Source organism: Notamacropus eugenii, chromosome 5 (assembly GCF_028372415.1).
Source record: "Notamacropus eugenii isolate mMacEug1 chromosome 5, mMacEug1.pri_v2, whole genome shotgun sequence".
Taxonomy (NCBI): Eukaryota; Metazoa; Chordata; class Mammalia; order Diprotodontia; family Macropodidae; genus Notamacropus; species Notamacropus eugenii.
In genome coordinates this window covers 60,004,952-60,019,883 of record NC_092876.1, presented here as the reverse complement: position 1 = coordinate 60,019,883, position 14,932 = coordinate 60,004,952, and the positions used below count along the sequence as shown (strand labels likewise).

The 14,932-nt window shown below is 44.3% G+C and overlaps 1 protein-coding gene across 1 annotated transcript; it reads right to left on the bottom strand.

The window, feature by feature from the left end:
- Nucleotides 1-169: 169 nt before the first annotated feature.
- PLA2G2F (phospholipase A2 group IIF) lies at nucleotides 170-11,026 on the bottom strand. Its single transcript, XM_072609137.1, has 5 exons — nucleotides 10,707-11,026; nucleotides 9,828-9,880; nucleotides 5,574-5,718; nucleotides 3,111-3,223; nucleotides 170-2,285 (listed from the first exon to the last, which is right to left on the bottom strand). The coding sequence occupies exons 1-5, from the start codon at nucleotides 10,838-10,840 to the stop codon at nucleotides 2,074-2,076; spliced, it is 657 nt and encodes a 218-aa protein (XP_072465238.1). The 5' UTR covers nucleotides 10,841-11,026; the 3' UTR covers nucleotides 170-2,073.
- Between the last annotated feature and the right edge of the window lie 3,906 nt (nucleotides 11,027-14,932).

Genomic DNA, 14,932 nt, shown 5'->3' with positions numbered 1-14,932 from the left:
TTTCTTTCCCTTCCCTTCCCATTAACCCATTTTTTCTTTATCTTTCTTCTCTCTCCACTGCCCTTTCCCATTCTTCCTGTCCCTCTCTCCTCCCTTTCTCATTATCCCTCCCCTTGTTTCTGCCCCAATCCCTCCCTCTGCCCCTTTCTTTTGTCCCCCATGTCCCTCATTTCTCCACTCCCCCTCTTTTCTCTTTCTTCCTCCCTCCTCCTTTTTCCATGAAGCCTATGTGAGCCCCACATGGGGCACTCAGTTTCATACTCAAGAGGTCTCCGTTTCCATGGCTTCTCCCAGGTTGCTTGATGCGGAGCAGGGGAGGACCAAGAAGGATGTTGGTGAAGAGGAACACACCTCAGGGTTACCTTGCCAATTTCTCTTTCCAGTTCCCTGCACTGCCATCCATTCCAACCCCAGTAGGCTAAAATTCTCTGCCCCATTATTGGGATCAGCGGCAATGTCTGACTTTGCTAGTAGGCTCAGGAGTAGATGCCAAATGCTGGTTGACCATATGTGCCCCAAGGAGTGCAGAGGCACACCTGTTCATGTGTTTGAGCCTGGGGCTAAAGTGCCAAGGGTCCCAGGAAGGATGTCAATATGAGTGTTGGGGTGCATGTCTAGAATTTCAAGACACTAAGAGTGGGTTCCAAGATATGAATGAGTTGGGATGCATGTCTGGAGTTTCACAGCACTGAAAGTGGGTCCCAATGAATGTGCCTGGGTATTAGAGGAAACAATAACATGTATGTACCTGGGAGAGAGTCTATATGGTACTATATGTGTCTAAGTAAATGCTTGTGCCGAAGTTGGGTGGGTGCCAGCATAGTGTGTGGACAGGAACCAATGTATAATTGGGTGTATATGTCAGTGAGAATGAGTGCCTACTGCTATACTGGACATGGAGGAGGCACTTATTAGTGTTCATTGAATAAAAGACTGATTGGTAAGAAGTGCCCATCTATGTAGGAGGCATTGAGTGTGTCTGTATGTGGGGCAGACACATACAAGTGGATGAGAGTTACCAAGTGGATGATATGAGGACCCTGTGTTGAACATATCTAGGAATCACAGACCTCATAAGAGAAGAGACCTTGGGTTCCATCTTGTCCAGCCCCTTCCTTTTACAGATGGGGAAACTGGACCATAGGATCATAGATTTGGAGATCAAAGGGACTGTGGAAGCCATCAAGTCCACCTTTCCCATTTTACAGAGGAGGAAACTGTGGACCAGAGAAGTTCACTGATTTCTCCAAGGTCACATAGCAGTGAGCAGAGGTTAGATTTAAACCCAAGTTCTTTCACTCTAAACACTCTTTCCAATGTGCCACTGTGTTAGCAGGGGAAGGAGGGAAGGGAGAGGATCAATGTTTGGGTGAGAATGTTACTGTGTACATTGATGGGTACATCAATGTGTGAGTGAGTGGGCTGATGTGTGGTAAGGGTGCTAAGGGGGAGGGTGTGGAGGAAAGGAGAAAGAATGGAGAAGTATTTGGGCAGGGCCATAAGAAAACATAGGTGATAAAAAGCCTGAGGATATAAGTGTCTACTCTGTGAGCTAGGGCCAGAGGTCAGCGGGATGGTGACTGATATCCAGAGTAGCTAGGGCAGGATCAGTGCCAAGAGAGAGTGTTCTTAAGGGCCCCTGGAAGCAGCCAAAAGCTCAAAGGCCCCCAGGACAGAGAATGTCAAGGGACCATGAGCAGGGACCAAGAGATAGCCAGAAAAATGGCAGCTGAGGTCCTGCTCAATCAAGTGAACCTATATAAGATTTACTGGCCCAGGAAGGAGTCAAACGTGTTTCATTTATCTTTGAACTTGTCCTGTGGCCTTTGAGTCCCAAGGGTCTGTGTCATGGAGAGCCCTCCCAGGGGCCTGGTACAAAGGTACCCCAGGATATGTCTACACTTCTCCTCAGACCTTTCTTACTGGGCCCACTTTACCCTGACATGCTCTGTCTGTACTCACACACCCCGACCCAGTGTGCCAGGAAGGCCCAGTGTGCCAGGAAGGCCCCACGAGTGAGGATTGGGGCCCACCCCTAGCTTCCTCCCTGGGGCTCAGGGGAGGGAGTGTAGCTTAGGTAGGTGGAGGTGGCGTCTTAGGGATGTGTCTACATTCAATCTCCACTGGCGGAGGGTCATAGATGCTGCAGGATGGAGTGTTTCCTTTGCAGTAAATGTTGAGATAATTGCGGTACTCCTCATGGTAGATTTGGTTGTTGAGGCACAAGACAACATTCTTGTCACATTCACAAGTCTGTTTGTCACATTCTGTCTCATTCTTTTCACCTGTAGAGGCAAAGGCAATGGACTTGGGACTGGCACCTGGGGTGCATAGGGAACCTGAGAATCAGAGACGGTCAGAGCTGAGAGGGCCCTAAGAACCCAGAATGTCAGAACTGGGAGGGCCCTTAGAACTCAGAATGTCAGAGCTGGGTGAGGTCTTAGAACAGAGAATGTCAGAGATGGGAGGTATTGTAAAGGTTATCTAGACAGATCCTTCATTTTACATGAGAGGAAACTGAGGCCTAGGGAAAGAGTTCTCTTAGCCAGGAAGTGACAGATGCTTGAACCCAGGACTTATTCTATCTTCTCCCTTCCCCCCCACACCCAGGGTAGTAACTGCCCTTTTTGTCTTTGCATCTCCAGTGCCTTACAAAGTTCCAGGCTCATAAAAGTCATTTGATAGATGATTATGTAGAGAATCTCTCCATCAATACAGATCAGCAACTCACATAATTCACAGTCTCGGGGAGTTACTTAGGACATTGAGAGGTTAAGTGACTTGCCCAGAGTAACACAGCCAGAAGAACCTGGGTCTTCCTGACTCCCAGACTAGCCCTCTCTCCATTAGCATGATGCCTTGCCTTTACCATAATAGGCCCTTAATAATATCTGCCTCTCCAGGTTGTTGTGAGGAATAAATGGAATAACATTTGTGAAGTACTTGTGCAGACCTTGAAGGACTCTATAAATGTCGGCAGTCATCATCATATCACTATTCTACCTTGTCTGAGCCTGGGGAAGCCTTGGATCATCAGCCCCCAGCCTGAATGATCAGGCCAGCAGGAGGTAACTGCCCTAAGCCCACCCACCAAAGGAAGTCCTACTCACTGCAGGTGATAGTCTGGGTCTCATTGTCAACAGAGAATTCATATCGATCAAGAAAGGGGTGGCACCCCTGGTCAAACAGCTTCTGGTAGCAGCAGTCATGGGCATGGCAGCACCTGGAGTTGGAGGGCAAAGAGGTGGACAAAGGAACAAAGTGACTGAAGCGAGACCTCTTCACTTCCTGCCTACCTTTGTGGATTCTGAAATTCATAGATTTAGAGCTGGAAGGAATTTTAGAGGCATTAGAGACCATTAAGCCTAGTTCTCCCATTTTACAGATGGCTACACTGAGGCACAAAGGTTAAGTGATTTGATCAGATTAATAAACAGCAGAGGGAGGTCCTCTGATTAGGGAATCAGTGCTCTTTCCATGGCCCCACGTGGGCTCCTGAGCATAAGTAGCTGGAACGTAGATGACAATTCTTTAAATGGCATCATTCTAAGAGACTATCCTTTTCCTCAGAGCCCACCTGGAAGGTCTCCCTCATCCATAAAGCCCTCCATGAATCCTTCCCCTCTCCATCCTCTCCCCTGGCGACATCAAGATGGTTGTAGTTGAGTCATTTTCCAGTTTTGCCTGACTCTTTGTGACCTCATTGGGGTCACATCTTGGCAAAGATACTGGAGTGGTATGCCATTTCCTTCTCCAGCTCATTTTATAAATGAGGAAACTGAGGCAAATAGGGTTAAGTGACTTGCCCAGGATCATACAGCTAGTCAGTGTCTGAGGCTGGATTTGAACTTGGATCTTCCTGTTTCTGTGCACTATGGCACCTCCTAGTTTCCTGAGGTGGTTTTAGCTTCATGGAATTATCGCTGGAGAGCAGAAAGAGGCCTTCATCATCTAATTCAAGTCCCTCATTTCATAAATAAGGAAACTTCCACCAAAAGAGGGGCTGTAACATTCAAAGTCACTTAAGTAAGCACCCGTGGGAGACAACACCAGTACAGTGGAAGGAATAGGGGCTCTGGAGTCCGAAGACCTGCATGCAAATCCTGATGCTGATACTTACTACCTGTGAGACCTTGGGCAAGTCATTTAACCTTGGTTATCTCCTCTATAAAATGAAAGAGTTAGAGAAGATCAATGACAGATGATATTTGACCTCATCTGACAGAGAAGTGGGAGCCTTCAGGAGCTGAATAGGAGGTACAGGTTCAGATGTGACCAGTATATGAATTTATTTGGTTTGACAATGTTTTTTTGTTATAAGGTAAAAGTTTTTGTTTTGTTTCATTTTGTTTTAATGGGGGAAGGTGGATAGGAGGATTTGGGAGGAAGACACTCAAAATGGGGATGCAAAAATAAGGAAAAGAAAGGAAATAAGTGATATTGTGGCACTTAAAAAATGCCCAGAAGAGAACAGAAGGACAATTGATTGTATTCTCTAAAAAATGTCACTGGATGTAACAGATTTTTCCATCTCATCCTTCTCTCCTGTTCTTTTGGGCAGATGGAAATATTTGTACTTGGTGGCTTTTGTCACTTATAAAACAACAACAAAAATTGAAATTAGAGAAGAGAGGAAGAGGTTGGCCTCTGAGGAGCGTTTGGCTCTCCATCTGAGACCATCTGAAGTCAATGCTTTAGTGATTATTCTCCCCATTTCAAAGAAGGGCAACCTGAGGTCCATAGAGGTCTTGTCCCTGGTCACACAAATAAGTGACAGAGCTGAGATCTGAAACCAGATTCAAATCTACTGTTCCACTCTGCCTCCGTCTTGATAGCACTTGGACATGAAGCAAGGAAGTCCAGGGTTCAAACCCTGCCTCTAACACCCAGTATGGTACTCTACCTAGAATTTTTTTAATCATTTTTCAGTCATATCTGGCCCTTTATGACCTCTTTTAAGGTTTTCTTGGCCAAGATGCTGCAGTGGTTTGTCATTCTCTTCTCCAGCTCGTTTTACAGATGTGGGAACTTAGGTAAACAGGATTAAGTGACTTGCCCAGCATCACACAACTAAGTGTCTGAGGCTGGATTTGAACTCAGAAAGTTGAGTCTCCGACTCTATGCACTGGGCTGACTAGCTGCCCTCTATACAGAATAGGCCCTTAATACATTCTGGAATTAATCAATCAGTCTCAGAGCTAGGTCTTGAATCCACATCTCCTCCCTTCTGGTTCAATGGATTTTCCTCTAGCCTTGTCTCAAACTCCTTTAGCTTCTTCATTCTTTCCCCACCTCTTCCCCTCCCTGGATTCCCATCTCTCTCTCTTAATATGTGGCTTATATCCTGATATAAACCAAGAGAGAAGGGTCAGGGTTCAGGCAATGACCATTTGTAATATTAGCAGTACAACAGAGGAGCCTGGGTTGCATTCAGACAAGACAGGCACCATCTATTCTGTGTGGAACCTTGAAAGAGCTCCTGAGTATACCCATGGAACATCAGGAGCTTCACTGTATTCCCAGTGTGTGCCAGCAGAATGGAGCTTGAACCCTAGAGAGCAGGGGGAACTTACCAATCCACTTCATCCATGGGCAGACCCCGGCCACCTAGCCCACAGTAGCAGCCATAGCCCACAAAGGAGAGGATGGCGCTTCGCCCTGTGATGGTTTCTACCATTGACTTCAAGTTCAGTAGGCCTCCATGGACCATGGGCAAGACTGAAAAAAGGACCAAGGGGCAAGGTATTGATTTATGTTGCTTACTTGTTTTCCTTATTATAAAGGTGAATTCTACTGGGCTGTGGAGAGGAGTCATTGAGAAGTGACAGATTATAAAAATAAGAAAAGAGAAATCATTAAAACATTTTTTATAAAGAGAGAAAAAGCAATATTTACAAAGCTGATAGAGAAAGAAAGACAAAGAAGACCAGGGTACCCCAAGTGTCATCTAGAAGCATCACTGGGGTACAACATTCTGTCAGCTAGTGAGCTGGTTGTCTTCCTCCCTTCCCCCTTTGGGTGCCATCACTGGAGCTCTGGGAACTTGAGTCAAATTATCAGGTGTCCTGTTCTTTTCCTCCTAATAGGTCGCCTGCCCAGCTACCCACATAGACCAGGCTTCCCAAGGGCAGCAATAATGGTTTTACTAGAGGTCTGAAGGTAGAAAAGAAACTAGAGACAATGGAAAGAGCACAGGATCTGAATTGAGACGTGCTGGGTACAAATCTCACTTCAGACACTTTCCAGCTACATTACCTTCTGAACTTTGATTTCTACTTCTACAAAATGAAGAGGTTAGCTTGCGTAGCCTCTACAGTTCTTTTCAAGTCTAGATTATCTAGTCATAGATTTAGGGCTCATTTTACATCAACAGATCCTACCAAATCTTGTTGGATCTAATTCCTCATTTCTCACATCTCACACAGCCACTACCCCAGGTCAAGAGAACATAAACTCTCACCTGGGCTATTGCAATCTCTGCTCATTGATCTTTCTCCTCTCTAATCCCTCGGCCATACTCTCCTACTCAATAATCTCCTTCCTTCATCTCTGGGTTCACACATAACTCTCTGGACTTTTTTCTCCATCATGCTGCAGCTGCCTTCTCACCCTGGAAGATCCCTCTACTTCTTCAGCACCCTCCTCTGATTGATCATTTTCTCCTGAAACTTCCATTTTGAGAAAGGGTCCCCTGTCCAGCCACTTTCACCCCTTCATTTCTCTCTTGATCTCACTTCTCATACTCTGAGTTTCTTTCTCTACTACGCATGAGTAATTCTGCCTCCCCACTTTCAGTTTCCTGCTTTGTATTCTCTTCCCCCATTAGAATATAACCTCTTTGAGGGCAGGAATGGTCTTTCTTTTTGCTCCTATTTGTATCCCCAGTGATCAACAAAATACTGGCACATAATCAATGCTTAATTAATGCTTGTTGACTTGCTTTGACTCTAGTAGATTCCTGTTGACCAATTGATCAAAACTGGAGCAATGGATAGAACACTGGACCTAGAGTCTGGAGGTCCTGAGTTCAAATCTGTCCTTTTTGAACACTTAACCCTTAGTAAGTCACTTAACCTCTATCAATCTGAGATTCCTCATCTGTAAAATGGGGATAAGAGTAGCCCCTGCCTCCCAGGGTTCTTATGAGATAATAATTGTAAAGTGCCTGACACATAAATGTCAGCTACTATTATAGTATTTCATCTTTATCGTAACTTCTTAAATTTCTATTTTGTGATTTATATTCTTCATAATTATTAATGCAATTGTATGAGTATATAATTTAAATAAGTAAATATACCAAAATAGAGATGCATGTTCAAAATGTTTTTTAACTACTGGGTATTAGCAACCAAAAATTCAAAGGCTCACCTCTCTAGACCATATTTTCCAACACAGAAGCAGAATGACCCTGGCCTGGCCCGCAAGTTATCAGGAAATCCCATAGTTAGCATGCATCCACTGAGAAGCCCAAGGTAATGCTTGCTGATTTATTGGCTGTATGATTGTTTCCTGAATAGTCAGTATTCTCTCTCATTTAGGACTGAGTTTCTCTCTCTAGTTACCTTGGAAGTTTCTACTCTAAGCAGTTCCAATTTTCTTCTGGACAGAAACCTTTCTCCTTTCTCTCTCTCCTCTCTCCTCTCGCCAGGGCCCAACTCCTAGTTCTTGATGATATTATTTTCTAAGTTCAAAAGTACTTTATTGCCCTTGGAAAAAACAGGGATAAGGGTAGCCTATCAGGATCTGACTTTCCCTGCATTCCCTCCCCTTTCCAAAACCAATTCAATAAATTGAATGAAAAGCTCAACACTAAAGGCTGTGGCAGAGAGTCTTATAAAATGTTGTCATGGGTTTGCATTGGAAGAGACCCATCCAGCAAGTTGCACCCACGTACTTTTCCTTCCTTACAGATTCTACTACTTAGGCCCTGAGATCGGCTCCTTTCCTAAGGAAGCAAAGCTGACTGGCACAAAGTTTTGCCTCAGTTAACAAAGACTTCTTGCTTCTGGACTTATGAGTTCTTAACCCTTTATCTGCTTAAATATCTATTGCTGGGGATCTCTTATTTCTTGGTGCCACAGTGGATAGAGCTCTGGGCCTGGAGTCAAGAAGATCTGAGTTCAAATCCAACCTCAGACACTTACTAGCTTCATGACCCTGGCAAGTCACCTGTTTGCCTCAGTTTCCTCATCTATAAAATGTTCTGCAGAAGGAAATGGCAAACCGCTCCAGTATCTCTGCCAGGAAAACCCTAAATGGGGTCACAGAGAGTCAGCCACCACTGAAAAATGACTAAACAACTAAACTGGAATCACAAACTCTCAGAGCTGGAAAAAAAAGCTTAGAACTATCACCTTGGCCAACTTTCTTACTTTACAAAGGAAGGAATGGGGGCCTTGAGAGGTCAACAAAGGAAACAGGAATCAAACCTAAAGGTCTATAGTAATTAGAGTTTGTACTTCCCCTCCTCAATGATAAATATGAGGAAACTGAGTCCCTAAGAAGTTAAGTACCCTTCAAATAATAGAATCAGAATTCAAACTCATCTTCTCAGTCACTACCAAAACTCTTTTTTTCTTTAAAAAAAAATTTTATATGCCCCATCCCCATTCCACCCTCCTCCCAGGAACTGACACCTCCCTTATAACAAAGAAAAACAGTTAAGGAAAAATGATGTATACAATGATTGCCTCTGCTGATGCATGCAACATTCTGCCAAGCAGGTGCCCACCTCTCAATGGAAGGACTGAGGTTTGCTTTGTTATCATTCTCTAGTACCATTAGTGGTTAGAAAAAAAAAAATCAGTGTTCATTCTAGTCTGTTAGATAGCTTCTCATCTCCTGATCTCAGTTCCCTTTCCACTAAATTTAACACAGTGGACATCAGTTTAACTATTCCAGAGATTATACACTGAACATGCATGTGGTCAGGGGACAATTTATACACACACACACACTCCCACATTTATGTGTGTGCGCACACAGATTGACACAAATATTCACTGCATCTCAGTAATGCAGGAAACTGCACAGTATTAGTGGAAAGCAGTTACTCTGTAGTCATAGGGCTTGGGTTCAGATTCAGCCTCCTGGATTTATTACTATTTACTGGATTTACCTCCTATTTGCTACTGTTGTTGTTCAGTCATGTCTGACTCTCTGTGACCCCATTTGGGGTTTTCTTGGCAAAGGTACTGGAGTGGTACCTTTTCCTCCTCCAGCTCATTTTACAGACAAGGAAATTTAGGCCCAGAGAGGTTAAGTTAGTTAAGTGGCAGAGGCAGGACTTGAACCCAGGTTCTCTGACTTTGACATCAGTACTCTTTCCCAGTACACTGTACTACTCCTCCCCACCCAGTCCCAAGGCCCACAGTCAACTCCTCCAGTTTGGCCCGTCCTCCCCATACAACCATCTACTCCTTATAGAGGATGCAAAATCCTTCTGCAAAGGTGACTTTGGGCATGTCATGTAACCTCTCTTTCCACCTTTCCTTTCTCAGAAGCTTCCCTCTGTTCTCTCTAACCCCTCCTCAAGCTCTGTCCCCAACAACTTGAGGGTAGCCAGGGAGTGCACAGAGATAGGAGACGCACCATAAACATTGCCTTTTAATGAGGCTTGCTTAACTCTTGGGGCCCCAGCAGGCTCAGACCTCATAAATGCCAGGTGATGGGTTCCCGGTGTTTGTACACAGGCAGCCTGGGGTTAAACAAGCCTGTAAGAAAGGAGGAAGCTGAACTGGGAGCAGTACCCAGGGATGTCAAGAGGTCACTTGAGGACAAAGTAGAGAGATCCAGGAGACCCTGGGGAATGAGCCTGTACTTACCACTGCCTGCCAGAATAGTGATTGTGAACAACTTTCTGATGCTGGGGATGGACCTAGGAGACAGAGAAACCAACATCCCTCATCAAGTTCCCTTCATGCCTCATGCCCAGGCCTGCTACAACCTGTTGAGTGCTGGCTTCAGGTTCCCATAAACACCTGTTAGATGATGTGGCTGCTGCAGTCCCTTCCCTCCCCACCAATGTCTGTTATTAACACCTGGCAGCAAGAAGAAGGTGGCAAACACCCTAAATCTTTCATTATCCCCCTATTTGGAGGCAGAAGGGATCCTTGCTGTTGAGGGGAGGGAAGCTCTGGTCAAGGATCCATAAGAACTCAAAGGGCAATCAATCAGAGTAACAGCTTGGGGGAGGGAGGCCCATGGAGAGATGTAGAGGAGTCCAAAAATGAGGAGGAAAATCATAGCACTCAGAGTTGGACTGGATACTAGTCCAATCCAAGCCCCTCGTGTTATGATGGAGGAAACTGAGGCCCAGATTGGTGAAAGGACTTGGCCAAAGTCATACAACTTATAAAGGAGCAGAGCCCAAGGATTCTGACTTCAAATCTGGGGTTACTGAGTGTGGGAATTAATATGACAGGGCTCAAGAGATCAGCTCTGTTATGGCCTTGACCTTAACCTTGACCCTAACCTTTCAAAGACTTAGTTTTCCCATCCATAAAATCAAACTGGTGGGAACAGTATTCGATAAGACAATCTCTAAATATTTCTATGAGTCTAGGGAATTTCTCAAACTAGGATTTGAGGAACCAGATCCCCTTCTCTGAAAGACACTAACATCTAGAAAAAGCGCACCCTGCTTCATTAAGGATGCCCATAAGATTGGATCTTCTTTTCTCCCCTGAGAGTCTGGCACTTACCTGGTAGCATTCCAAAAAGATGTGACTGGGGGGAAGAGTATCTCAGTCTGCTCCACTGATGTCTTCCAGGATAGAGGTCTAACCAGCCCCTTCTTCCTGAACTCTTTGGGGTTGACCTGAGCCCCATCTTCCATCTTCTGAGGTTTGGGGGGCCAACAACATAGGGTTTGCTCTGTCCACAAAGCACAGGGAAGGCTCCAGGGAACAGGCCCCAGCTTCACTCTCTCTCTCACACTGATGAGAATCAGTGCTAGAACAATGATCCAGAGCCCAAAGAAATAGGGTGACACACACCCTGTTCCTCTTCCTCCTCTCAGGGAAGGAGAAGCACCACCCACACCTAGCTAGGGAATCCCCACCCATGTCTGGCATGGTTGGAACCCCTCCGAGGTCAGTGGGGTAATAGGATCATAGTTCTAGGACTAGAAAGGATCCCAGAGGCCTTTGAGGCCACCATATTCCCTAGGAAATTCAGCAAACAAGGGATGGGGTAGGGGAAGAAAGCAATGCTGTTTGCCCCTCTGGACAATGGCTCTGAGCCCCTGAACACTCTGGTTAGTGACCAAACTTCTCAGGGTTAGATCTGGGGCTGAGCATCCCACCCTGGCATCTGGCAGCATCTCTGGGTACATCTAGTGGGAAAGACAACAAGTATGGGAGTGTAGGGTACTCACAGGGTTCTGGAGCTAGAAGGGACCTTAGAAACCATCTGGTCCATTTTACAGAGGGAGAAACTGAGGTTTGGAAAAGGGAAGTAACCCACAACTAGGTAGTAGGACAGCCAAGCCTAGTTTCTAGTCACTTCAATTGAGCATCGATTGGTTACCTACTATGTGCAAGGCTTTATTGCTAGGTATCTCTAGGATCAAAAATAAAGTCATCTGTTTGGCATCTAAAATTCTTTACAAACTATCCCCTTCCAATCTTTCCACTCTTCACACCCTTTCCTCCCCTCTAGGAATGCTATGTCTAACTGCACTGGCCAGTATAGTCCATTTCTCCTTGCATGGGCTGCTTTCCATTCCTACAATGCTCACTCTTCTCACCTCCACTTCCTGGTTCCCCTAGGTAATGGCAGTGAACTGCATTAGAATCAAACAAGCACTTCTTAAGACCTATCTAGAATAATGTGGTAACTTGATACTTGGATAAACCCAAAGATTTCCATTGATTGGAGCAAGAACTATTCCACAAGCTGTTGGGGAAGACTGGAAAGCAGTCTGACAGAAACTAGAGACAGACCAACATCTCACACCATACATCAAGATAAGCTTGAAATGGGTACGTGACATAGTGATAAAGTAAGCAGATTGGTGGAGCATGGAAAAAATTACCAGTCAGATCTATGGATAAGGGAGGGGTTCATGACCAAAAAAGAGATTGTTTCCAGGAGGTAAAATGAATAATGTTAATTATGTAAAATTAAAAAGATTTTGCACAAGGTCTGTGTGCCAGGCACTGTGCTAAAAACTGGAAAAACAGGAAAAAAAGCAAAAAACAATCCCCTCTCCTAAGGAGTTTAGATTCTAATGGGGGAGAAAACATGTATGTAGAGAAGTGCATGGATTATCCATACAGAGTGGGTAGAAGGAAAGCTCGGAGTGAGGGGAAAAGGGAAAGGCCTCTTCTAGAAAGGGGCCTCAAGTTGATTCTTGAAGGAAGCCAAGGAAACAGTCAGAGGTGAGGAAGGACAGAACGCATCCCAAGTTTTTGAGTGCTCCTGACTTCCTCCAATCCTTGGCTCTGATCTCACCTTTTGCAAGAGGTTTTTCCTGGTCTACCCAGCTATTTGTCCCTTTCCCTCTGAAATTACCTCCTACCTATTTTTCCGATAGCTCACCCATACCTGATGGTTCATATATTGTCTCTTTCCCATTAGGATATAAATTCCTCTGAGGATAGGGCTAGTGTTTTTGCCTTTATGGTATCACTTGAAGTGCAGTGCCTAACATGTAGCAAGTTCTTAATAAATGCTTTATGCTTGATTGGTTCAACGCAGAGGTTATTAACCTAGAGTCCGTGAACTTTTTTTTAAAAATGCTTTGATAATTCATTTTGGTATCATTGGTTTCCTTTGTAAATCGTGTACATTTTATTTTGTGCATTTGAAAACATTCTCCTGAGATGGGTTTCCTAGGCTTCACCAGACTGACTGGCAAAGGAAGGAACCATGACTGACACACAGAAACTAAAGAACTCCAAGGGAAGTGGCCAATGTAGCTGGAGACAAGTGGGATCCCATCTTTGACACTTATTAGCTGGGGGACCCAGAGCAAGTCATACATCCTTTCTAAGCCCCAGTGTTTAAAACATAAACATCATCACCACCACCAACACTAAGAATATCTGTAGCACCTTCCCTGTAGGATTAAATGAGACACTGTCCTTTGCTGCCTAGAAACTATCCTATAAATGTCAACTATGATTCAACATAAATGAAACCAAGTTCCTGACTTCAAATAGTTCAGATTCTAATGTGGAGAAATAAGATATTCACCCAGGGAGCTCTGATACAAGGTTGGGTGTTACTAAGCTAGAATTTAGGTGCTCTGTAATTACTGGAGGTCATAAATTGGGAAGAGATTGGAGATCATACCATATAAAGATCAGCTGAAGGAATTGGGAATCTTTAGCCCAGAGAAGGAAAGATGAAGGGAATGGGGGCAGTTCTGATAGTTTTCTTCAAGTATTCAAAAGACTGTCTCATTGGAAGAAGGATAAGATTCATTTTCCTTGGCCCCAGAGGGCAGAATGAGGAACAGTGGACCAGAGTTATAGAGGATAAATTTAAATTTGGATCTGAAAAGGGAGAAAAAAATCAGAGCTGTCTAAAAGCAAAATCGATTGTTTTGGGAGGAGAAATTCCTTCCAAGTTTGATGATATCAGAGGTCTTCAATTAGTCAAGGATTTTGTAGAGGGAACTGCTGCTCAGGAATAGCTTGGACTAGCTCCTCTGAATTCTGAGTTTCTGTAGTCATCATTAGACAAGTATAATAAGAATCAGAGGTGATCCAGTGTGATTGGAGAGACTGACCAGGAGCAGAGATCTACAGCTAGCTAGAAGGAATGTTAGTGGCCATCTAGCCTAATCGATCAATTTGCTGCTGAGGACACAGGGCTCCAGCAGGTTAAGTCACCCATCCGAGGCTGTGTGAAAGTCTTAAATATCAGAGTCAGAATTTGAACTGAGGTTTTCTGAGGTGAAACTCAATGTTCTTCCCACTGCTCTGAGGATACGTAACTAGAAGACATACACTGATATACCTGAAGATATATAGCTAGAGGGCTAGTCATATAGAAAGAGTGACCAGTGAATAGGTTACATGATCCCTGAATATCCACAAAGCTTGTTCAACCTGTCATGAGGGCATGAGGAAGGGCTCCAACCAGTTGGGTGAACCCCACTCCCATAGAAGATTTGGCCTAGATCTAGAATATGAAGAGACTTCAGAAGTCATTCATTAATCTTAGGAGCATAGATTTACAACTGGAAGAAAACTTAGAGATGATTTCATTCATCCCCTCTCATTTTGTAAATAAAGAAACCTGAGGCTCAGGGAGGTTGAATGACTTGGATAAGGTAACACAGAAATTATATCAGAGGAAAGATCTGAACCTAGGTCATCTGACCCAGAGCTGGTTTTCTTTCCACCATCCTACATTGTGTCCCCACATCTCTTACTACCTGTGGAACTTTGAAAAAGTTGTTTCCCTACTTTGGGACTCCACTTTTTCATCTGCAAAATGAGGAGTTGGGGATTGGACTATATGGCCTCCAAGGTTGCTTCTGGCTCTAAATCTATACTCCCAGCTGAATGGTACAGTGGATAAAGCACAAGACTTGGAGTCAAGCAGACCTGAATTCAGATCCAGCCTCAGAAACTCGCTACCTTTGTGTGCCCTTGGGCAAGTCATTTATCCTTTATTTAACTCAGTTTCCTCAACTGTAAGATTGGGATAATGACAGCACTTACCTCTTGGGGTTGTGGTGAGGTTCAAATGAGATAATATTTAGAAAGTGCTTGGCACATGGTAGGCACTTCATAAATGCTAGCTAGCGTTTATGTGTGATAAATCACACAAGGTGAGACAGTGTACCTAACGGCCAATCGGTACTAATGGAGGGAACTGCCCCATATTGATGTGATCACAGGTACATTGAAGTATCAAAAGAGATAAAAAAGAAAAAGAAAAAAAAGAAAAAGAAAACAGAAAATGAGAGAGA

Excerpts from the sequence above, each read along its gene's own strand:
- PLA2G2F (XM_072609137.1), bottom strand. The coding sequence starts at position 10,840 with ATGGAAGATGGGGCTCAGGTCAACCCCAAAGAGTTCAGGAAGAAGGGG. Across the intron at positions 3,224-5,573 it reads CCCATGGATGAAGTGGATTG|GTGCTGCCATGCCCATGACT; the intron begins GTAAGTTCCCCC and ends CTCCAACTCCAG. Across the intron at positions 2,286-3,110 it reads GACCCAGACTATCACCTGCA|GTGAAAAGAATGAGACAGAA; the intron begins GTGAGTAGGACT and ends TTGCCTCTACAG.